We start from the raw sequence: 24,901 nt of genomic DNA, 5'->3' as shown, positions 1-24,901 counted from the left end.
CCCTTGGAATCGCTTTTATTTTTTGTATGGGGTTACTTAATTCCCAATCTTGTAACTGTATAAACATGACACTCCTCAGATGCAATTTCAGTTACACAATACCATGCTGTGTCTAACCAGACAGTCTAACTACTTGTTCTGCATTTTCATATACTAGAGTTGGTTTGTTATTCACACTGTACTTTCATTCAGTAATGCAATGTAGGATACTACATCTGATAAAGTGAACTCAAGTCTACACATATTAGCCCTCTGATTTAAAAAAAGTCAGAATTTAAAGTTCTGCTCCTTAAAGGTGCTGATGACATTAAGAGCCTGGCAACTGTGCTAAGAGGAAGAAGCAAATGATATGAATTTTAGGGCTTGATGTCAGGTTACTGCCAAAATGTGTATTGTATCTATTTAGTATTACCTCATCCTCAACACAACCTTCTCTTCCTGAAAAGTCAAGTCCTGAAACTCAGTTTCTGAAATGCATATCCTATGCATCTTTCTATTGCCAGAATCTTAACATTATCAATATCTTGAAGGTTCACTACGTACCTGTAAACATGTGCTAATAAGAGTATTTTCCCCTTGGAAGTTTATTCCCATGTGTTAATCCCACTATTTTTATTCCACTTGGTTGCATCCCCCCCTACACTTGGTTCCCTTCTCCATCACCATCCCCAGTATGCATGCTGTATTATATAACCCAGCACACCAGGTACTCTGATCTATGTGTTTAAAGAAATTGATTGTATCCACAAAAGCTGACATGAAATTGATTTGTTAATCTTAAAGATACCACAGAATACTGTGTTTTTCTTTTGTTCTTGTTGTAACAGCATTCTTGTAGTGCCAGCGCTCTACAAGTGATCATTTGCTAGCTTTACCACAGTAATTCCTGGCACAGTACTAATACATGGTTCCTTTAATTCCAGGTGGAATTTTTTTTTTTGCATTTAACCTCAACATCACTCTCTGAAGTGGATTAGTTTGAAGGACAGTGAGCAGCTCAGACTGACCCAGGAAATGTAATTGCCAAATTATGGATTTTCACCTGGGTCTTCCATCTCAAGAGGCACATAGATTATAGCTAGCAATCAACTCCCAATACACATCTTAAATGAAACAGTTTTGTGCCATATGTGCTAAATTAGCTTAAAGTAAAGATAATCAAAAAAGCTATATGAGAAACCTGTATCTTCTTACAATTAGTAAATGCGACAGCTTCTGTGCTTCCCTTGTTAGTGGATCTACGATACCAATAACATCAAAGAAGGGTTCATTTTCTTGTGGATCTAACTTTAGTACACTATGGGTAGGAAAGACACCAAATGTTAAAGCGAGGAATATGAAAAAAGGTTATGTATGACTTGAAGGCACAACATCCAAAGAAAAACATCATATAATGTAATCCTTTCACGTTTTAATTTATTTTGCAAAATACAAAACAAAACAAAAAAACAGATGGTTGCATGTCATTTGAAGCTTTTTTTAACTTGGTAACTCACACCTGATGGCGTGAACTGTCTCCACTGAAATGTATCATCTCATGTGATGGCTTATTATGAAGCACTGACAAAAGGTGTTTAAAATACTCCTTGATATAATTGGCTTATGGATTAACAGGAAATCCACACGATCAAGTAGAGTTTGCACTGAAGGATCTGGAACATTCTAAATATAGGGATGTCCTCACAGTTGTCGCTGAAAAGGTTAACTCACTGAAAATTGGCCCATATACTGTAGTTAAGATATAATAGATGATGAGTCTAACTATAGCAGAGAATACCTGAATCCTCTTTTCTGAAGAAGATAAGCAGCATCAGTTTGTTAGACTGATAGCCCCCCCCCAATTATTACATACACTATACCACTGAAATTCAGTTGCTTAGTGTGGTAAACTGTACTAGAGTAGACATAACAATTGGTGGTGATCCAGTGGGTCAACTCCTCAGTAAGTTCTATTGATTCAAGTAGGCCTGTTCTAGTTGCAACTTACTATGCTAAAGTAAGTTGCAACAAGTGCCGGGCCATTTAAATCAACTAAGCTTACAGAGGAGTTGACTCTGCAGATCCCTACTGATTCAACAGGCCTACTCTAGTGCAATATACTACACTAAACACTTCAGCCAATATTATGCACACATGAACATGTACGCACAGACATGAGAGGAACTGCAGCAAAGTGTTACAATGTACCATGCTCCTATTCCAGTCATGCATTCCTCTACTCCACGACTGAACATGGAAAGTCCTCACTCAGCTTTTTCTGCTTTGGGGAGGAGGTTATATCTGCAAACGTCAGGCCTCCACCAAGCCTATTCACACCACCCTTTTGCTCACAGGTACTACTGCTTGTATTACATAAACAACAGCACAGAAGGCTCGCCTTTAGAAAATGAGGAAATGATAAAAGTGAATTAAAGTTCAATCTCTGAGGCCAATAACCCATTAAAACACAACTATTTAAAGACTGTCTACCTTTGTTGCTCTTTGAGAAATTCAATATTTCGTCGGGCATCCATTTTTGGCATTGAAGAAAGAAGTGCATTTAGTTTCATTACTAAATTACTGCCACTAAAAAAAAGAAGAGAAGAAAAGAGAAATGTGGTTCAATTCCCCAAGATATCATCCTTTCACGAAGACTTTTAAAACCCTGAACACAAGAGGGAATGGCAATGCCTAAAGGCATGAGGGTTTCTGAACACGTAACATAAACAACAACCAAAATGCTCTTGCGTAGTTGAACTAGAAGAAGGGAAATGGGTATCAGCTTGGAGTGGCAAGCTGCTGCTAATTAACAAGTCCTTTCTTGGATTCTTCATTACATGCAGCCAGATGGCTTGGTGCGCAACCAAGAACCAAGTAGGGATGCATTAGTTAGCAACAATTTGCTGCTGGGAGTTATGCCACTTCCCTTCCATCAACATAACTATGCAGGTCAACTTGGGGCAGCATTTCTGAAACAGCAAGAAGCAGGAATTTGAGCAGCAAGAACAAATATTAACATTTGAGACTTATCCTTCTTGTATATACTTCTTGGCTTCCATCATACATTTTCATACATTTTTGTTTGTCATTTCCAACAATAAGCAAACCATAACTGCTGAAGGTTTCCAAAAAGAATCTGAGCCTCAAGCGAAATCCAACTTTCACCATTTTAATTTTTTTTATTTTTTAAGGAATGTTGGTATTTAGGACTAGATCTAACATCAATAAAATGCTAGATCTAGTCATATAAAACCTCATATTTTAAATTTGATTGAGGAAACAAAATTGACTTCTCATAAGTTATCAAGCTGGGATATCAAGATTTACGGCCTAGCCTTCCATGGGCTGAACAAATTCAAATATTTTAATTCATTTTTCTTAACTTTGATTTGTAATCCTCTCTATCTACAGAGTCTTAAAATTGTAAGAATCAGTTACCTTGTTATTCCTTTATCCCAGTTTTATACATAGAAAACAATTACTCTAATCAGTAGAATATACTACATGTCAGTTTTGGGTTTTTTTTTAATGCTTTGTATCAGTGCCTAAGACAGACAAAAGCAATGGGCTAAATCTAGCATTAATTTTACCTAGAAGAGACCTACTCATATCAATGAGATTTAACATAAGCTGTGACTAACAAATCTCATTCATTTTTATTTTTTATGTGGGAATAACATTTCATATAGTCCAGTGCATGACTCATTTCTGGAGGGGAAGTCCATTCTCTCCATTTTCTAAAATTAAGAATTAAACTAAAGCACTATGAAGGAAATAGCATTAACATTAATTTGGTGTGCTTATATCAGTTTGACTTGTGTAATAACTATGCACTGTAGTTTCCTGCTTCCACCAGATATAGCAGCGATAGTGGCATTTTGGAATGACATTCACTCTCTGCTATCTTCTTGAGTTTTCAGTTTTACAAACCAAATAGCCAAAATCATATATCTGGTTAACACTTGCAAGCTGAACACTTCCATGGGGGCACAGCTTTAGGTGCCACCACTGTCTGAGGTGAACCTTACCTGCTACTGGAAATGGACGTTTTCCAGCAATACACACAAAAGCAGCCTCTTTATTGAGAAGCCCAGCAACCCCAGGATTTTGGAGTTTTCAGGGTGGAAATCAGTAAAGCCTGCTAACCTACATAATTTGTCAACTAAAGACACACATTGCTATGTTAAAAAGTAGTGCTGGTTCAATATATTTATCCTTTTAAATGGATGTCATAATAATAAAAATACAGGTATGCCATTTAGAGAACAATCTTGTACATCCCTACTGGGAATTAAGCTCTACTGGGTTTAAGCAGATCTCCTCCCAGGTTCATTTAGACACAGTTCCATAATGTTTCTCCACTGTAGAAATGGACACATTAAAATTAAAAGCCAACTATCAGATCTGGAAAGAAATTCATTTGCAAAGTGACATTGTTCTTGGCTAAGCTATATCTACTAAAACTCTCTCTCACACACACACCCGTTACGGCCACTCCACTGGCTGCTGATCAGTTTCCAAGCACAATTCAAAGTGCCGGTTTTAATCTATAAAGCCCTAAATGGCCTGGGCCCAAGCTACCTCAGAGACCGTATGTCTCATTATGAGCCAGCTGTTAAGTCATCCGGAGGGGCCTTTCTCTCGGCTCTGCCACTTTCACAGGTGCATCTGATGGGGACACAGGAGAGAGCCTTCTCTCTTGTTCCTCCCAGACTTTGGAACTCCCTCCCACAGGGGGCTAGATTGGCCCCATCTTTGTCGTCCTTCTGCAAACAGACCTTTCTGTTTAGGCAGGTCTTCCCTCAGTAACTAGCTATTTTGTGTGTTTTTAGAGGGACTGTCACTGTGTTTTCCATTTCTGAGAAGACTTTCTTCTTCTTTTTAATAACTGTACACATATTGCTCCTAGCTTTAATATTGCCTTTTAATGATATAAGATTCTTCCCTACACTCATTGTTCTTAGCTTCAAATATTGTCTTTTAATGACGTTGACCATCATTGTCTACTCATTGTTTTAAACTTTAAATATTGTCTTTCAATGTTATAAGCCGCCTTGGGTCCTTTTCTGGGGAAATATGGGGTAAGAATATTTTAAATAAATAACTAAATAAATACTACCGTTTACTTTCAATGCCCATTTCCTTGATGAGGCTTTTAATTTTCACAGTAGCTGCACTCAGTGTTATCTGCTCCAACAAGTCAAAGTCTTCTAGTCTGAATTCATTTTCATGTACAGGACCTATTATCTGTGTAAACAAAAACAGAGACTCCAATGCTCAGCATGCAGGGGGGAAATACATATGCTGTCTTGTTTTTTAAAGGTCATAGATATTACCCTGAATTGGATCCCGATACACACTGTTCACCAGTGAGATGGTGATTTCCTGACAACATATATTCTGTACTATTTATATCACTAAATATTATCCTGACTCTGATTCTGAACCAAATGAAGGTAGACCCATGCCAGAATCAGAAGCACCTGTGACATCTCCTCTTCTGTCAACAGATGCCCATGAGCTGGCTAACAACCTATAGGGTTAAGAGTCAGTTCCAGCTTTCGTCAGTCTCAAGGATCTTAGCAGTATCTGGAAACTGAGCCATGGAAATTGGACTTCTTTCTTGTTACAGTGGAACCTCGACCTACGGACTTAATCCGTATTGGAACGGTGGCTGCAGGTCGAAAAGTCCGTACATCGAGGCTCCATTTCCTATAGGAACGCACTGAAAACCAATTAATCCATAACTGGCCGAAGGGAAAAAAAAATACCCCCCAATGAAAATAAATACAATACAGTCCCATGCTGGGACTGCAAAGAAAAAAAACCTTTAAAAAAAGCACAAACATACCCCCCCAGGCCAAACCTACCCTCCAAAACCCACCCAGACATTTTTAAAAAGAATAAAAAGCAGCACCTTACTGGTCCAAAGCCTCCCAGGGGTCCGCTGCCTCCGCGGCTGGGAGCTGCGCTGTCCTGGGCAATCCCGGCCATGCTCGGTCTACTGGACTTCCCCCAATGACAACACTGTCTGAGCGCGGCATGGCTTGGCTCCCAGGAACAGCAGCAGCAGGGGAAGTCCAGGAGTCCCAGCATGGCCGGGATCACCCGGTGCGGCTCAGCTCCCAGCAGCAGCGGCGGGGGAAGCCTGGGAGGCCGAGCCTCCTTTTCCCTAACCGTTGGGGAGAAAGAGCTAAGCAGCCTCTTCGGCTGGTTAGCAATTTGAATTTCCCACCCTTTCCCCCTGCCTCTTTCTTTTCATAAGTGGAAGCTCTGGCCACAAGTCGAAGTGAAATATTGCGGCCGGAGGAGTCCACAAGTTGAAAAGTCCGTAGGTGGGGACTTTCGTAGGTCGAGGTTGCACTGTAGTTTGAAATGTTTTGCTACTCATCCAAGCAGCTTCTTCAGTCTGAGGAGAGTTGGTAGGAGATCCCCAATATATCCTCCATTTTGGTTCCACCGAATAAACTCGTTAGAAGGACAAAGGACTGGAGGTGACGGATAATCCCAATTCTGCAATCCTTCTCCACCCATTGTCCTGAGTTTTTAGCGGTGGTCTTTCTGGTTTGTGTGGTCCTAATCTTTCTGGGGACAGATGAAAGGGCAGCATGATAAATAGGAGACAGATTGTATCACGACATGGAAGATATATCAGGGATCTCCTATCAACTGTCCTCAGACTGAAGAAGCTACTTGGATGAGTAGCGAAACATTTCAGCCTAACAAGAAAGAAGTCCAGTTGCCATGACTCAACTTCCAGGTAACCTCACATGGATGACTGAGAATCTTCACAGATATGATCCTAGCACTAGTTCTAGGAGGAAGTCCTTCTTTTTTATTCTGGGAAAAGGTTTTGACACTGGAGGAACAGGAGATCTGTAGCAGACCAGCTGTCTTGAAGAATGTGACTTCATTCCCATTCTCTGTTTGTGACCAGGCACGTCTCAAGAGTGTATATGGAGTTTCAAGCACCCTTGTAGGACTCTTTCCCTTGTAGGACTCTGCCCAAAGCAGTCCTTAAGTTCTGGATATGATATCATGCAGGGCATCTATGGCTACTAGGGTTTTTCTACTTGTTGCCAGACCTTTAGGTAGGCCCAAGCCCAACCAAACCATGGAGAGGAGGAGGAACCCTTTCATTGTTGTTGTTAAAATAACTTTTTTTTTCTTCCCATTGTGTATGTCAGATGGGATAGAGTTTTTCCCTAAGTAATGTCCTCAATGGAAGGTAATCACAGGCCAAAAGGCCCTTAAGGTCCCAGGTCTTCTGAATCCAAATTGTCTCACAATGATACCTGTGGCTTGCCTTGGAAAGCAGCTCATGCCCCTGGAACTGATGGACTCCCTTTTTTTGATTCTGCTCCTAGCCCCCTTTCCACTGACTGGGGAAGGTGATTAGCTACAGAGGAAAGAACTCCTTTGTCTAGGAGCCTACCTTCCTATCAGCAAGTGACCAAAAAAAAATAAGCTTTTTTTTTTCCATCACAGTATATTTTGGAACACTTACTCATTATAAAAGAGGTACATAATGGGAGGTGGCACTATATAGGAGTTTTAAGCAGAAAGTTATGTATGTTCAGCCACCTTCTGAAGTTGCACTTGAATGCTCTTTTCTTTTGCAAATTGGAGGAAAAACAGTTCTCCAAGAAGCTGACACGATGACTGCTCCCTCCTTGACTTACCCTGCCATTAGTAACAACAGCCATTTGCCCAGGAAGGAGCCGAAGAACCTCCTGGCAAAATATCCGGTGAGCCTGAATTAGGTCAACACCCAGCGTGTGGTATTTCTTCTCAAAAGTGTCATCATCCATTCCCTAGAATGGAAGTGATGAGATGGTATCCCAGGTCAGAAAAAGTTAGTATCAAACAAAACACATCTAAACTCTCTACTCATACAGCAGTTGAATGTAAAAGCCAGCTTCAGAAAATTATAATTAAAAAATTAATGAATAACAAATAGTTTTAAAAAGTTCAAAAGCAACACAGCCTTTCCAGGCATTTAATTAACGTTCTCCTTGAACTCATGGTATGGCTGTATTAAAACAAAATCTTATTTAAAAGGATGACCCAAGACTTAGCTTGCAAGAGGAGGGAAAATTCTATTCTATTCTCTCAATACTGGGCTAGAAAGAGACTCTCCTCACTGGTGTGGTCTATTGCTCTTCCTCGTCACACAATTCCAGATGAGATGCAGCAGTGAGGGAAGCAGGCAGGAAGTTTCCTCCTCTCCACAGATGAGCTTTTTTCATGTACAAAAATCACATCCCAGAAAAGAAGAATCAGTCTAGCAATCTCACCTAAGGTGCCATTTTTCATATTTTTATGAGTCGTTTTCCTTTTCTTCCTTTTATTTATGGGAGAACATTCAACACTGCCAGCCCCTAACCCAATGCACCCTGGAAGGATACACTCCAGGAAAAGCTTTATGACATCAACCTCCTGGGAATACTACCCAGCCATATCTCAGATACAGAAATTTCCACTCGACATCAGCATCATCTTGCACATGAAAGCTAAAGGGTGAGTTCGGTTTATTAATATTACTAAAATCCTAAGACACTATTTGATCACTTTGATTTACAGCAGAACAAAAGATGACTCATTCTTCAAAAGAAAAACCATTTGAAATTGTTAACCCAAATACCTGTAAGATGTTAAAACATAAGTGCTTAATCAGCTTATTGAAACTGATGATTATTCCATTTGAGGCACACAACATCTAGCCATAGTAAACAAATAAAAGGAGTGCTGTTTTATATGTTTAGCAAACATGAGGAGCTAGAGCACAGTTAACAACTACTAACCGGAACAAAAAACTTCTTGATTTTAGCTCCTGTTGCAAGAGCCTTTGCTACCTCCTCCTTAAGAATCCGACTGAGAAAGCTTTTCCGACTTGCGTTTTTCTGAGTTAAGAATGCTGCCAAGATGGCTCTTGCAACGACAGTGTTATCTTCAGTTATTTTTGAAGCTGGATTATTCACAATCCCCAACTGTGCATGACTGCTAGATTTCTGCAAGATAAACAGATTTTACACATTTATATAATGAATGATATCCAAGTTGTTATTTTTGTATGTTGATTTCACAACGCAAAGGGAGAGTGTGCTAGCCCCACCCGCTCTATCTTCATTGTATATCTGGAGGGTCACAGGCTGAAGTGGAAATCTTCCACCGTTCATGGACATGCCCCACATAAGTAGGAACCCTAACTGTCCTTTTCTTATACTCCGCAACCCATTCCTATTAAGAATACATGCTACTTGTAATAGCTTTCTTTCCTTCTTTTTTTCTTGCCTCTATTGCTCTGCAAAATTAAAACTAAACCAGGACTTTATGATAAAACTAATGTGCTACTGCTACATTATGTTGTCTGGCAACCGTTACACTGCTGTTAAGAAAAACATGGTTGTTCTTTTAGAAAGTATAGTTAGCTAGACTAGGAATGGGCAGAAGGTTCATCTCAACCCATTCTATCATAATTTGCCAAGGATTGACAAGATTTTCTGTTTGTCAGCTGCTTAATGAGAGCAGTAACAAAATGACTCCCGATTCCAGAATGATATTGTAGCAGCCCTACACAAAAAGGGAGGAGTGTCATGCACAGTCCATCCTCTAGAGATGCTGCCCTCCTCAGTGTAAACCTACACATTACTTAATGGTAAATTGTTAAAATATGTTAATATTGCACTAAAGATATCAGAACGAGCCCACCCAACTTACTTCACATTAGGGGTGTTGTAAATACACTGGCACCTGGTGCATCCTCTTAAAAATATAAGGCTGCATCCAAAACTAAATTAATCATGTTTTATTCCCACTGAAATCAGTGAATGAGCCAGAAATGAGTTGTCCTACTGACTTCAACAGGGCTAATAGCATAACTAACTTTGTTGGAATTTTTTGAGATACAGCCCAACTGGGATGAAAACTTGGGGTTCACCAAAAATGGGGGAAGCCTAATTGAAGAGGTTATTTCTTTTGTTTCTGGATCCTTTAGAGCAGTGTTCCCCAACCTTGGGCCTCCAGATGTTTTTAGACTGCAAATCCCAGAAGCCTTCATCACCACTTCTGCTGGCTAGGATTTCTGGGAGTTGAAGTCCAACAACATCTGGAAGCCCAAGGTTGGGGACCACTGCTTTAGAGGATTCCCAAAATAAAACTACTTGAACCCAAAATATTTGCTTAAATGAAAAGAGGGAGCATGAAAATGTTTGGATTTTTCATGTTTCTTTTGTGAAAACTTTCCTTTGCCCAAATTGCAATGCAGCAAACCTGAAAGATGCACCCCCTCTGTGTTAAATGAAAGGAAAATTGAAAACAGCCCCTCCCCACAAAAGAAACCAAACTAAATTGGTTTATCTCTATAATCATCAGATGCCAGCTTATCCTTAAGTACTAAAGAGTGCAATATTTCATTTTCTGATGTTACGAAAGATCAGAGTGCCCAATTAGCTTTAAAGTGGGTCTATTTACTCAGGAGATACTTCAAAATTTAATTAGGCGATGATATAGTCCATCCCAGGAAAAGTTGGAGGCATCAGGAAAAGGGTAAGACCAAATATGAGACGGACTGACTTTATAAAGGAAAACACAGCCTAGAGTTTGCAGGAGCTGAGCAGGGCTAATGAGGACATTTGGGAAGTCATTCATTCATAGGGCTGCTATAAGTTGGAAGCAACTTGATGTCACACAGCAACAGTCTATCCACTAAATACAGAAATGCAGAACTCTATATAGACTAATTTAAGGACTGGCTGAATTATCTACTTTTGATTTAACGTGTCTTTAAAACAAAATGCATGTTTATAATGAAAATGTGTAATTACAGATAACACAGAGTTGTCAATGCAAATAAGCCCCTCCATCTGGCCTATTTCCTTCAGCTAATGGGTCTCTCCTTGGTTGCCTTCGTCTTTATTACACTTGTTGGCAAGATTCATTTAACAAGGTATGACACCTCCAAAATCACTGTCAGATTCAGGAATTGTTCAGTCATTAAAATTGCACAAGTTATTTTGTTCCTTAAAACTTTTATAAGGAAAGAGAATGAGATCATTTGTTTAGCAGTAGTCACTTTCTAACAAAGAAACATATCCCCCCTTGCTTCTATTTCCATCATTATTCTTCTCCAAAGGACTGCTGAGGTGATGATTCCACAAAGTGTACATAATGCAGAGTGTTAAGAAACTGACCAGGTGCTTCAGTGCATTAGAAAGCAATTGCCTTCCATCTGGTTTGTCAAAATCAGCAACAATCCACATGGTAACTGGATATATTATATCTTCATCTAAAAAAATAAAAATAGCCTAGGTTGTAACATTTTCAGTGTTCAGCATATAAGACAGGTGAGCGGAATGCAAAAGACACAATAAACATATGGGTCTCTTTACAGAGAATTATTTTAAAACGTGTTAGTAAGTACCGTATTTTTCTGTGTATAAAACAACACTTTTTCCTTCAATAATTTGAGGGGGAAAATGAGAGTTGTTTTATATATGGAAGGCAGCTCTTTACTGCTGCCTTTTGCGAAGGCACAGGGGTTAGCAAAAAGAGAGCTCTTTGATCCCTGATTTTTCTAATTTGGGGTTAGAAAAGGGGAGGTTGTCTTATACATTGTGTCATCTTATAAATGGAAAAATACGGTATGTTATAGGAAAAAAAGCATGCTAAGTTGCATCTCTCACCCTATGTTTTCTTTTAACAACATGATATGTCCTTAAGGCAGCTTCACCATATGCCATCTGCTAGTACAGGTACTTTGAAAAACTGAATGAGGTATGTTTCTAAAAGACTAAGAAGCTCATGCTTCTCTTACTCAGAAGTAAGACCCACTAAATTCAAGAGCACTTACTTCCTGAAATTTGAAACAGAAGTGGGATGAAAAAGGGGGAGCCCATAAATGACAAATCTGCAGGCTTTGGAAACATGAATATTTTTAACTATAGCTCCAAGAATCCTGCAGCCAGCAATGGCCAAGGTGTGGTGAAGTAAATCTGTTAGCCTTAAAGATGTCACAAAGCCTTTTCTGGTTTAGTTATTGCTCCAAATTCTTTCCATGATAGGCAGACCTAATCAATTCTAGTCGATCAGTAGGAAGAATTGCTAGTGGTACATATGATGTACAACGTATGGATAGTCTCAGAAACAGGGTTAGTCTGCCCAAAAGACCTCAACAAACTACTTGAGAAGTGTTCTTCAGCCTGGGCATATGAAGTCCTGAGTGACTTAGCCAAATCACAAGTCAAGGTCTCCACGCTTCAATTAGGCCCCATGTCTTTACTCCTTTTCTAAGTATGGCACAGTGTCACCACAGTATAAGAGAAACATAGCTTCCTTATCTCCCCAAAACTCCTTGAGTAACTTATGGGTTCATATATTGCCTCCTACCTAGGGCTTGTTTTCTTTAGCCAGAGTACAACACAAGATTTTAATTTAAAGCCATAGGCTTTAACTGGCCACAAACCAGGGGGTACTGGTATGAAGAGGTTTTGCAAACAGTGGCTCAAGTTGACTGGCATAAAAAAGAATAAAAATCACACAATGATCAAGTTTATGGAAGATTCCCTATCTGTAAGACAAGTAGCAGCTGTCTTTGGTGCTATGTGCCCTCTGAGAGAAGGACTGAAGATCAACAAGATATACCTTAGTGTAACGGAACATTTCATACAATTTATCAAGTTTAAAACAACCAACTAGAAGTCACACTAAACCCGGTTAACAATTCTGACTGCACCATGTCTGCATGAAGGATTAACGTTGCATACTTCAACAATCAAGGAAAGCCAGACATACCTTTCCTTGTCACATATTTTACGTTTTCTGAAATAACAAAAGTCTTGTCCTGAGAGTCCAAGAAGGAAAAAGTTGAGAAATCACTTGTATCTATAGGCGCTGAAAAAGTTAAAAAGGGGCTGGTTAACATTAAACAGGAAAACGAAATAAGTACAAAGGCAGACAGAAAGAAGCACTTGGTCTACCTGATGGGGATATAAAGTTCAGGTATCTTCTTTCAGAGCTAAGGATTTTTTCATTTATATGTGAAACCACATTCTGTTGTTCCATGATGAAATCTACAGCATCTTTATGATCATTCAGCTGGCCCTGTAAAAAAAGGCACAGAGGTTTCACTGGCTATCTTTTGATTAACTATAGCTATCCAAAGGTCCATGGACTTAATGGTGTGCCATCAAGTTGAGTCCGTGCTAAAATACTGCCAAGCACAGTCGGGTTTTCTAGGTTTCTTGCTAGAGTTGAGTTTTTGCTTTAGATGTTGTTCCTGGGAATTCAGGCTTCCTGACTGGCAGCTATCTAAGGCTACCCAAGACATTAGCTTGTGTGAATGGACATCACTATTGACTTCAGTGTCACAGGCAGATCAGAGCACTTCCTTCCTCTAACACTGTCTTCAATACAACTATTTGCAATACCCATTAATAACTGATGCAAACCTTTCCTAGGAAAAAGTAGGAAGGGATGCATGGAAGGAGAAATCTCTTATCCAGTCCACATTTTCTTACACTATCCATCATCATCCCATGGCTCCAAGCATTTCAAAGACTAACAAGTGCTTAGTTAAATTCTAAAGCATGGATAATCATTATATATTAGGTTTCAAAATCATGACTGCAAATTAAAATAATGATGCCATTTAGGTTCTCACAACATTAATTCCAAACCACCTCATTATAAAAGATGTAGAACATACACACAGCTGAAGTAATCTCCTAGCCAGTATTACATCGTACATTCTTTTTTAAAAAACAAAATAAAATGCTAAACCTACCATGAACACTGCCCGCTGAAAGGATTCTGTGGCATCCATAATCTTCAGCAGGGAGCTCCCTAGCTCTCCAACATTCATCTCTTTTCTGTTAAAGGGCACACCATTAAAGAGAGCTTGAGGCAACGGACCCAGGCCAGTCTTCTTATAAAACACTGCTCCTGCCTAGACAGATCAGAGGATGTCACAATTACACAGAATGGAGCTGACTGCAGAAAAGAAGTGATGAGATAGCAGGAGACAATGAACACAAACATCCACGTACTTTTGGTGGGTGGGGGACAGAAAAAGAGCAAAATGGTTTATTATTCCCTCACAACTTTCCAGAAAGCTATTTCTGAAAAAAGAAAGGCTGCTAATTGACAGATGGGAATATGCTTTTCTGAAACAATGGGCTGAATTCAATTCCTAATCTCAACTAAAGGAGACTTACCGAATCAATGGGACTTTATAAGTGTTCCTTTACCATTCAGCAACTGAGTCAGTCAGTTTGGTTTATTTAGGACTAGCAACTGGATTTAGGCCAACAAATGAGAACAATTTTTAAAAAATTACAGGGACTCAAATATCTGCTTTAAGACTGGAGTGTTGCAGTGTAGCTGATGGCATCTGAATACTTGCATTCCAGTTACAAAGACATGGATGGTTATGGTAGAAATACACAGGGAAACATGGAATCCCTTCTGAATGAGAAGATCTTGTCTGGAAAGTGAAACAGGCTGTCTCTACTCTTCTGAATGTTAGCTGCTATTTCTGCTCTGATGCTTACTGACAAGTTAAAACATATCACACAGAATTTGCATTCAATGTATGACTAACAGTGCAATTCTACATGTGCCTAGATTACTTTTTCTTACTCTCAGATAAGGGTATATAGCAGTGGTCCTCAACCTTGGGCCTCCAGATGTTCTTGGACTTCAACTCCCAGAAATCCTGGCCAACAGAGGTAGTGGTGAAGGCTTCTGGGAGTTGTAGTCCAAGAACATCTGGAAGCCCAACGTTGGGGACCACTGGTGTATAGGACTGCAACCTGGAAAAAAAGTTAGAATATATAGCCCATCCAACACCAGATCATATGAAACAGTTTCAAATGCTAGTGACACATCTACTCCAAATATTGCAACACTAACCCACATTGGTGTACTGATACCAGAGGACACAAGTCAGCCAGTTACTGGAGACCAGGAAATACAGAAGCCAGAATCCTGTTAGTACTGATGTAAAGTTTGGGTAACTTTACCATGATGAACTGGGCCTAATTGACAAGATACCAGGGCATATCTAAGCTGCAAGCCTAGTCACATGCTTGACTATGCAACAGAGATGCACCCCAGCACCTCTTCAATTAGCCACAGTTTGTGGCAGCAAGTTGAGACTTTATAGGACCACCAATAAGATTCCAGCCAGAATCTCCTCAATCATTTACCACTCTGGAATGTTTCCGTGCTAAACACAACAGGTTAAATTGATTTATGTTGTCCACACAAGTTATTTTTTTCACAGTTAAGTTTTTTTCCTTCCTCTTTCAATGCTCTACTCTTTCTACCTTTCGCTTCTCATCATATTCAGAGTCAACACCCAGGATATCTTGCATGTCAGCATGAGGAAATGCACCACGAAGAACACGCTTCACATGTTCCACAGAAAGCATACCTCCATCTTTTACTTCACGGTACATCTAATTAGAGAGAGAGGGAGAGAGATAAAGAAATGAGATAATACATTCTACTGATGTATTCATATTATATTAGATTTTTATTGCCCCACTGGAAGTGGATTGTAAAGCCTCCCATCATCCAGTCACAGACTCATCTAGTTTATTTTATTACCCAGTTTTCAGCAGTAACCAAGAGACAGTATACTTTAATACTTTTAACCAATTAAACTTCAATGAACTCTCTCTCTTAAATTCATCCATTATATTCATTTCTGTGTACTAGGAGGAAAGATAGACATTGGGGAAAAGAATAAAAAGAATAAACCTAGCATTTGTTTTCTAGACAATTCTGCAAATCAATCTCAGGTCACTCCTGTATGTAGCCACAAAGTGAGTCCAGCAACCAAGGAAAATATTTACCTAATAAAGCTGTCTCACTGTATATTCTGTTCTGAAGGCCCATATTGCTAAATATGCAGTTATGTTAGAAACCACAGAGCATAACAGAACTATTTAGGTTAGAACAAGGGGACATGAAATGTCACTGCTATAGATCAAACCCTATTAGAAACTGCAATACTTTTTTATTACTGGCATTTAGCCCTGAAACAGTCCCATAGAACAGCTCAAATGGAATCCTGCTGACTTCAAAGGAACAAAATATCAAATTAAAATATGGCTTTTTAAGAATCATTATTTTATTCAGCTGCTTCAATTGAATCTATTTTCCCCATAATTTGTCAACATGTCTCCAAGTTTTATATCCTCTAATATTAGCTTTTTGTTGTTCTCTTAAATTAAAAAACCAAACAAACCACGAACATTTACAGGGGAAGTGCTCTTTCCTTGATAACTTTTCGCCGGTCTTTTCTAGACCAACAGGCCCCTTTTTGTGAAATGGGGTCAGTCGGTCAGTCGTTCTTTGAGTACAACTCCTTGAATCCTCTTACTGTCATGGCCACTGGGATTCTGAGAGCCAGTCATTTTTCTCAAGCTCTGGATAAGGCAACCAGAAGTGTTTACGGTATGTCAAATGCAACCATACCCTATATTGCTATCAAAGTATTAAACTATTGAGAGCCAGTATGGCGTAGTGGACAGAGTGCCAGATTAGGAGACCTGGATTCAAATTCCTGCTTGGCCGTAGAAACTCACTTTAAATACGTTACAACCCTTGGAAACCTTGTTAGGGTCAACATGCATAAATCAGATGCAATTAACAGCACATAACAACAATCACAATAAAAGCAGCTTTATTTTCAGTCTCCTGTCCCATTAATGTCTAAGGTGGAACTTTGGGCTTTAGAATGTATTGGTTCATGAAGTATATTCTAACATCCTTCCTCCTGGTAGCTGCTTGGAGACCTAGTGGGTTTTGCCTTCACCTGCCATACATGTCACTCCCTGTTTGTTTGAGTCATTTCATGCTACCTGCCACTTCCTATTTGTGAGTCTCAATCAAATGTGCCATCATGTAACATGGGGATTATTCTGTTTCAGGGAAGGGAGCCAAAATTAACTGTTTCTGTCTCATTCACGCAAAGAGGTAGGCACATATGTGAGCATCCATGCACAACACTAGCAGCAATTAGCAGTCTTCATGAAAATTTGCAAACTACTATTTCAAGATAAGAGGAAAACTGGATACAAAAAAATTATTATTTTGTGTTTAATGTATATTCTCTATTTTTACAAAAGGAACCGCCCTGTGACTATTTAGTGCCTGCAGAAAAGCAAATGCAACCCTGAGTAAAGTACTATTTTTATCTCTTTGTAAGCACTAACTTTTATTATGGAGGCAAAAGCTTCAGGGATATCCATTTCATCTGCAATGTAGTTAAAAGCTCTCCATAAAGCTACTCCCGCATCCTCATTTCCATCCACCTCTTCATCAGTATTTAGGACGAAAACAAATCCAATTCTGTTGAGGAAAAAATAAAAATCATGGAAGAATCACGAAGTTGATAGAATTGCACTCAAAGTAGATTAAAATATGTCATTTACACCTTTACACATAAACACACATCTGATGTGCAAGTTTTCTAACAGAAAACTGGCAATGTCCAAAATAGTAAAGTTGGTCACAACGCATAAATACTTTTTTCAGTGTTAGGCAATTATCTACTGTTAGTCACTACATTATTCTTATCTGTTGTTAAACACCAACTTGTATAGGCAAACATGGGCCAAATACTCTCGCATAGCTATGCACAACTAGCATAACTTTTGGAAGCAAATTGCCCCACATTAAGAAATCACCGTAGACAATATCAGTTGCATGCTGAGTCAACACAACTCAGACCACCACCAGAAGGACGAGTAAACACTTTTTGAATATTTTATAACTAGAAAACTCTGGAAGGATCACCATAAATTGTAACAGACTTGATGGAACATTATTTTTTGTTTACAATTATCTACTAAAGTCATTGTTCTCAAACAGTACATTGCCTTACCCAGAAGTCACAACACTATGTAGCTGGGGAAGGCAGTGACAGAAAAATTCAGGAAAAAACTTAATGTGTCTGTGGGGCGGGAGGTAGTATCCAAGAATAGTTTTTCAGTTTTATAGTGTAAAAACTATAAATGTTGGGAATCCTAGAAAAACACTGCAGTGATTTCCCCACCCCTTTTAGAAAGACAGAAATGTTTTTAAGGCAAAACTTTACTCACTCAAAATACCAGGAAGTACACAGTGTCATGACTTCTATGCAAGTCAATCTACTGTTTGAGAACAGTAATTTTTGGTTGTAGCCAAAAAAAATTCAAGTCCTCAGAGAGGTTTCAGCACAATACATGTGTTGCTGGACAAATCCCTCTCCTGCAGTGACTTTCATTTTCTCCTGAAGAGAAGGAAAGTAGGTGGGACTGAGTAAACTCCATGGGAACTGCAAGGGATTAAGGTACTGATGGTTTCTGAGAGGCACTTTGTACAGAGTCAAATGAATATAGAGACTACCAGATCCCTAATCGCTTACAGTTCCCTAATCTCCCTGCCTGAGAACTGACAACAGATTGGAATAGAACATTGAAAATTCCTCTTAAAATCTTTCTTAAAATAACCTTTAAAAGAGACATTTAAAGTAATTAAAAATGTTATGGATTGCTGCATTCCTTTTAAAAAAATAATTTTATTACTTTCTCCTTACCAGAAAAATAAGTTGTCACACACAGGTAGCTGTTACTTGTAACTTCTTACTTCTGCATTATACAAGCATATTTTCAAGAGGATGAGAAAAACTCATCTCCAGGTAAAATGGCATAAATCCTACAACTCCTTTTCTTGTCAGTACTACACACTCCCTAGAGGTTTTCCTCAACAGGACTCTGGCTTATGTATCATGTTCCTATATTGCCATGTTCTGACAAAACTCCAACTGGTAGCAGATTCCACATGTATTTATACCCCTCAACCCCCAGATTTTCATCCAACTCTGGTACTGTATTTTTAACCTCATTCCAGTCTATACTCTTGCTGAGAAAGTGCCAAGTATTAAATAGACATATTTCTATGTTTTTTCTGTCTTGGCTCTGGAACTGAAGAGAAGGAGATATAAATGCTAGCTCACTATGATAATCTCAGACCATCATCCAAACATAAGCTTACCTAAGAGGTACTTTCTGACTGTAGATAACCTCAACAAGATTCATGAAGGTAGATGCTTCTTCCTGGATAGGGTCAATAAAGATGACCTAACAGAAGAAGAGAATCCACAGGCCTAATATCATTCTTTTGACACTGTTTTCCCCCACCTTTGGATATTGAACAGCTGCACAAAGAAACACTCAAAGATGATGTGGAAATTTTAGCTAGTGAGACACAGTCACCGGTTGGACCAGACACTCTGGACACATTACACCAATTTTGTTCCTGCTGTAGTCGTTACCGATACATTTCCTGTGCCAATTCAAAGTACTGTATAGCGCTTGGGTTTTATACTTTTAAAGCCATATGTAGTTGGAGCAGGTGATCTCAAGAACTGCCTCCACTTTTAAGATTTATCCATGCTTGTAAGAAAAGTTTTATAAATTTTATTTGTTGCCCTGCCTTTAAAATCCATGAGAATGGCAGATACTATGCTTTTCCAGTGGTGGTCTCCAACGTTCCTTCCCATTGGCTGTGCAGTTTGTCCTTCACTCAAGGACTGTAATTAATTTAAAACAGCTTTTAATTTACTTGCCATATTGGTCAGGCAATGTGTTTTAGACAGGCTGAATTAGATTTCTTAATTATAAATGCCTATTAATATTTTTATGATAATCACTGAAGTATATTATTTTTTAATTTTATATGTATCTTTGGCTATATTTTGTGGCACTGGTATAGAATAAAATTGTAATTTTTTACTATTACTACTATTTATTATTATTATTATTATTATTATTATTATTATTATTATTATTATTATTATTATTATTATTATTATTATTATTATTATTATTATTATTATTATTATTTAATAAAACTGTGGTATACACTTATTTCACAGTATAATACGTCAAACAGGGCTTACTTTTTTTTAAGACTACAACTCCCAGACTCCCCTATTCAGCAGAACTACTGACCATGTTCACTGGGGGATCCTGAGATCTGTGGTGTAAAAAAGAAATGTTCACAAACTAATTTCTGACTGCAGTACTGGGCTCAGGATGATTCAAACTCAATTTTCCAAAAATTCTCTCCAGAAGATAATTTTGACATTAGAAAGAAGGGTCTTATTCTAATCATATTTGTGTTCCATGTGGAAAGAATTTTCTGGTACCCAGGAATGTCCCTGTTAGGTGAAACATCAGTTGCACACTGACATGACATACTCTCAGCACAGATTTGCTACGTGGTTAGAACTAGCTCAAACAGTATCAGCAGAAATGTGTAGTTTCACGTATCCCTGGAAGTTCATTCTCCAAGTGTAATACAACTCTGTGAGGAATCCATTTGCAGAAAAGACTGAAATTCTGTTGGTGTAAACTTTGTTGTGCAAACCAGAAGCTGTCTTCATCCTGCCTCAGAGAACTTTAATTTAATTAAATGAAAATCTTCCTATCCCTCACTTCAGGTTCTGGGGTTCCCAAGGTATTCCTTTTGCCCCTGGGAAGTCTTTGGCAGCCTCAGGAAAGGAAAGCCTTTAATATTGGAAAGTCACTGGCAGTGATCCCACTGCTGGATTGGGACCACCAGCAGTGTTCCAAAGGTCATTTTCCAATATTAAAGGCTCGCCTCCCAAATCCCTAGGTTCCCAAAATCATCCCAAGGACATAACCTTGACCATGAGCTACAACTACAATCCAGACAGAAGGCACCAACGAAAGCCAGAAGACCAGTAGTGCAACCCACAAAGATGTTCTACCAAAACCTAGGGCCACGACACTAAGTTGGAAACTCTTCCCCATGCAGGGACTCCGTGAAACGTCATGCTTCATTACAGATACTCCACCTCACCCCTGAACTACCTTTCCCTGACACAAGAGTTCTCACATGCTCAAGTGGCTTACTGCTAGAGCTGCAATGCAGCAAAGCTGTCCAAAAGGAATTCCCTTTTAAGGCTCTACACTTTTCAGAAACAAGGTAGAGAGGGTGGACAAAAGGCTGAGCTCCAGATATGCAGTCAGATCAGATGGCAGACTTTCATGGCCAGAACAGAGTTCATCAGAACTAGAAGGGGTGGCAATCCTTCCACCCCAGTACAGCCCCTCACATGGCTCTACAACTGGTTCTGAATTGTTAAGAAAACCTTTGGAGTTCATTTTTCAGAAAAGGGGAAAAGTAAAGTCCAAAGGCTCTGACAGCAGACCACTCCACCGCTTGTAGCAAACCCTATCTCTCTATACCACCCTCAGGTGTCTACAATGTCCCACATATTCCCTCTTGTGGTAAGAACAGGACAAAGTTGGACTGCATGTAGGGTTTTGGGGAGGCAAAGGAAAAACTGCATTGAAGAAGATTTTGTTTACACAGTGCACCTGATTTGGACATTCAGGTTCACTGACAGAAACCACCTGAAATCTTTTTCTTGCAAGACGGTGTAAGGAGAGGTAAGGTTTTATAATGTCCTATTCAGATATAAAGCATGCATGCCCATGTATGGATGCAATTATATCACTGCAACATTTTGCACAGTTCAACATACAGACTTGTGGGTTGTTGCCCAAGGAGGACTGGGAAAATTGTGTTTTGAATGCCTTTCACACAATGGATCTTTGTGTAGCTCTCACGTTGGGATATATAAAACTAATTTAAAACTTAATTAGCCAATAACTGCCACCCTCCGCAATACGTACCAGATTATATAAATTCCGACGAATTTGTCGCATCATTCCTGCATATGTTGGTTTAAGAAGCTCCTGGAAACTTGTAGGCCACTTGTTATACATGTGATCCTTTTCTATGTTATTGATCCACTAGAAGAACACAGCAGTGATTATGACCTTTAGCAATGTTTCCACTAATAATACTACAGCTAGACATGGAGTTCTCAAAAGTTCTACCATGATGCCAACATGTCATCTGGATGTAAGGTTGAAATCATAAGCACATTTAGGGGTTCCTTTGTTGCCCTAGCCATGTAGGAGCCCTTAGCTGCTAAGGACATGGTTAAGAAAACATTTAAACAACAACCACATAGGTAAGGGATAACTGTGACCATTTATTTATTTATTTATTTATTTATTTATTTAATTTATATGCCGCCCACTCTACCCAGAGGTCTCCATGGAAGTGACACCCACCTAACTGGATTGTTTAGGCAGCAATCTACATCCACTTACCTGGAATATAATGTCACCCCATTTCAACTCTATGGGACAACAGAGCACAGCTCTATATGGGCAAGAGGAGACAATTCCAAATCACATAGATAGTCTCCATGGGTAACAGAACTCACTCTTCAATGCGAATGAATGGAATGAATGAGCAATGGAAACAATGACAGAGGAGATGACAGAAGAGGTGACGAAAGAAACAAGTGGGTAATAGAAATTATGAATGAAATAATAGATGAAATGAATGGGCAATGGAAACAATGACAAAGGGGGGATGTTTACTTACACCACATTCAATAATGCTTGAATGGGTCTATCCTCCCAGCCACATGAATCATTAACTGACAAAAAAATTCTTATGAGTCTCAACATTTCATATGGTTCATTGCTTAGAAAAGAATGATCGAAATCCTCAGTATGTGATTTAGAATACAACAGATAATGCCTGCAGAGATTTCATAATGTGAGACAATTCATCTCCAAAGGTATGTCCTTTACATAACTAATAAACAGGAATTCAGCCAATGCCATTTACTTAAGACATTGGGAGCAAAGGATGAAGCTGAGTCAAGATTCCTGTACAACATAAAAATAAAACAATGGGAAATGGCAGGCTGGAATATAAAGTAACCCTACTTTTTTTAAAAAAGGATCTCCTATCCCATATGAGGCTGTTTGCAAAGGATTTCTGAAGTTATGGAAGTATTTGAATCTAGATGGGTGGGGTAAAAGCTGAATGAATGAATGAATGAATGAATGAATGAATGAATGAATGAATGCATGCATGCATGCATGAATGAATGAATGAATGAGTGCCACGGTCATTTGCTAGGGCAGTTGTACCCTAAGATCAGCCCTCTGAACTGAAAGCACAGCCTGGGCTCAGATATAATGGAAAACCATGGTCTCTGCTAACCATAGTTACACTCTTGTTTGAGCTTCCAGTATTGCACAAAGAAAAAACATAATGTTGAGATGCATGACTGTTTTTGTTTATCATCAGCTCACAAGAATCAGGAGTGATTTCACTTCCATTTCCATGATGTAGCTGTCTTCTGAGGTGAAGTGATGGTCCAAACTAGAACGTTCAAGACTTCTCAATTGCTCTGTTTTGTGCTAAAGCCAGTGGTGCATATGAGTGTTGGTGGAGCGGGTGGGTAATTTTTCAGTGAAGAATATTCACCACTACTAGCTTTCTCTCTAGGCATCTCCTAGTAAAACCCCAAGGAGCTCTGGAGTTCTCCAGAACATAGTTTGAAAGCCACTGTGCCAAGAAATGCAAAAAGAACAAAACCTAAAAGAAGCACTCATATCCAACCCACTCCTAACCATCAGGGGCAAAGCTGATACGTTTTAATTATTTCTTGCAGAAAAATACAGTGGTGCCTCACACAACGATGTTAATTGGTTCCAAAAAAATCAACGTTGTGTGAAACATCGTTCTGTGAAACACCATTTCTCATAGGAATGCATTGAAAACCGGTTAATCCGTTCCAATTGGAACGGATTGCCATCGCTGAGTGAAAATCCCCATAGGAAAAATCGCTGTGTGAAACAATGTTTCCTTCATTGGAATGTATTGAAGCCGACTCAATACATTTCAATGGCTTTGCGAAGTCCTTTTTCACTCCTGTGAAAGTGTCTTACAATGTTTGGAAGCCGTTTTAAATGATTGCAATGGTTAGCCCACCTCCTGAAACCTATGCAAACTGATTTTGGTGTTGTTCTGACACTTCGTTAATTTATGATGATTTTTTGTTTTCTCCATTGGAAACCATTAGACAGACCATCCAATGGTTTCCAATGGAGAAAATTCAAAAAATCATCATAAATTAACGAAGTGTCAGAACAACACCAAAATCAGTTTGCATAGGTTTCAGGAGGTGGGCTAACCATTGCAAGCATTTAAAACGGCTTCCAAACATTGTAAGACACTTTTACAGGAGCGAAAAGGGAGATCGTTGTGTGAAAATCCCCCATAGGAAACATCGCTGTGTGAGGCGGCAAATTTAACAGAAAAAGGCATTGTTGTGTGAATTCATCGTTGTGTGAATTCATCGTTGTGCGAGGCACCACTGTACTGAAAATTACCAGAATAAGCTAGCCAGTATTTACAAGCAGAATGAAAACACACAAAACACAAATAAGTAGAATGCCTTCTAGAAACAGCTGAAATTTATCTTCTGCAGTCCACTGAGAGTAATTAATTACATGCAAGTGAATATGCTTCCTTAAAAATAGACTGCACTGTTTAAAGAAACACACATTAAAAAAGATAAGAGAACTATACTCCCCTTGGGAATGGGACAATGCATACTGCATTAAGCAAGTAATTAAAATGTGTTCAATAATTGGCAGTATTGAACTTGTCAATAAAGGGCAATTTGGCATCCTTTGAGAGTTCTCCATTCAATTTCATCCCCAATTATGGGGGGGGGGGGACACCACTTGATTCTGAAGACTCTTCCTTAATTGTTTTATCCACTGATGTACACATACAATTAATAAATACAACAATTTAATATCATGACTAGACACAGGATTATCTATGCTTTATTGTTTTTTCTAGTTGGATCTGAGTTTTAAAAGTTCAACAGCAGATCTTTGGCTGTGAGAAAATCTGAATGTTAGACATTGTGAAGTCTCTAGTTCTTTTTGCTTTAAACAATTCCATAAAATCACTCAGAAAAGAAGCCTCATTATTTGCTTTACATATTCAAAATCTT

The 24,901-nt window shown here is 38.9% G+C and overlaps 1 protein-coding gene across 1 annotated transcript in view; it reads right to left on the bottom strand.

The window, feature by feature from the left end:
- The window catches only part of UGGT2 (UDP-glucose glycoprotein glucosyltransferase 2), a 112,643-nt gene that overhangs the window by 41,454 nt on the left and 46,288 nt on the right, over positions 1–24,901 (bottom strand). Inside the window, exons 13-25 of the mRNA XM_072994694.2 lie at positions 21,696–21,815; positions 19,024–19,109; positions 17,202–17,337; positions 15,306–15,437; positions 13,763–13,924; positions 12,957–13,080; positions 12,772–12,870; positions 11,172–11,266; positions 8,784–8,990; positions 7,662–7,793; positions 5,099–5,226; positions 2,470–2,565; positions 1,195–1,297 (exon numbers count right to left, since the gene is read on the bottom strand). Coding sequence (XP_072850795.2) covers positions 1,195–1,297; positions 2,470–2,565; positions 5,099–5,226; positions 7,662–7,793; positions 8,784–8,990; positions 11,172–11,266; positions 12,772–12,870; positions 12,957–13,080; positions 13,763–13,924; positions 15,306–15,437; positions 17,202–17,337; positions 19,024–19,109; positions 21,696–21,815 — 1,620 coding nt within the window. The remainder of the gene's footprint in view (positions 1–1,194; positions 1,298–2,469; positions 2,566–5,098; positions 5,227–7,661; positions 7,794–8,783; positions 8,991–11,171; positions 11,267–12,771; positions 12,871–12,956; positions 13,081–13,762; positions 13,925–15,305; positions 15,438–17,201; positions 17,338–19,023; positions 19,110–21,695; positions 21,816–24,901) is intronic.

The sequence above is a fragment of the Pogona vitticeps genome, chromosome 3, assembly GCF_051106095.1.
Source record: "Pogona vitticeps strain Pit_001003342236 chromosome 3, PviZW2.1, whole genome shotgun sequence".
NCBI lineage: Eukaryota > Metazoa > Chordata > Lepidosauria > Squamata > Agamidae > Pogona > Pogona vitticeps.
The sequence above is the reverse complement of the archived record's forward strand: the minus strand, read 5'-3'. Positions and strand labels throughout refer to the sequence as shown.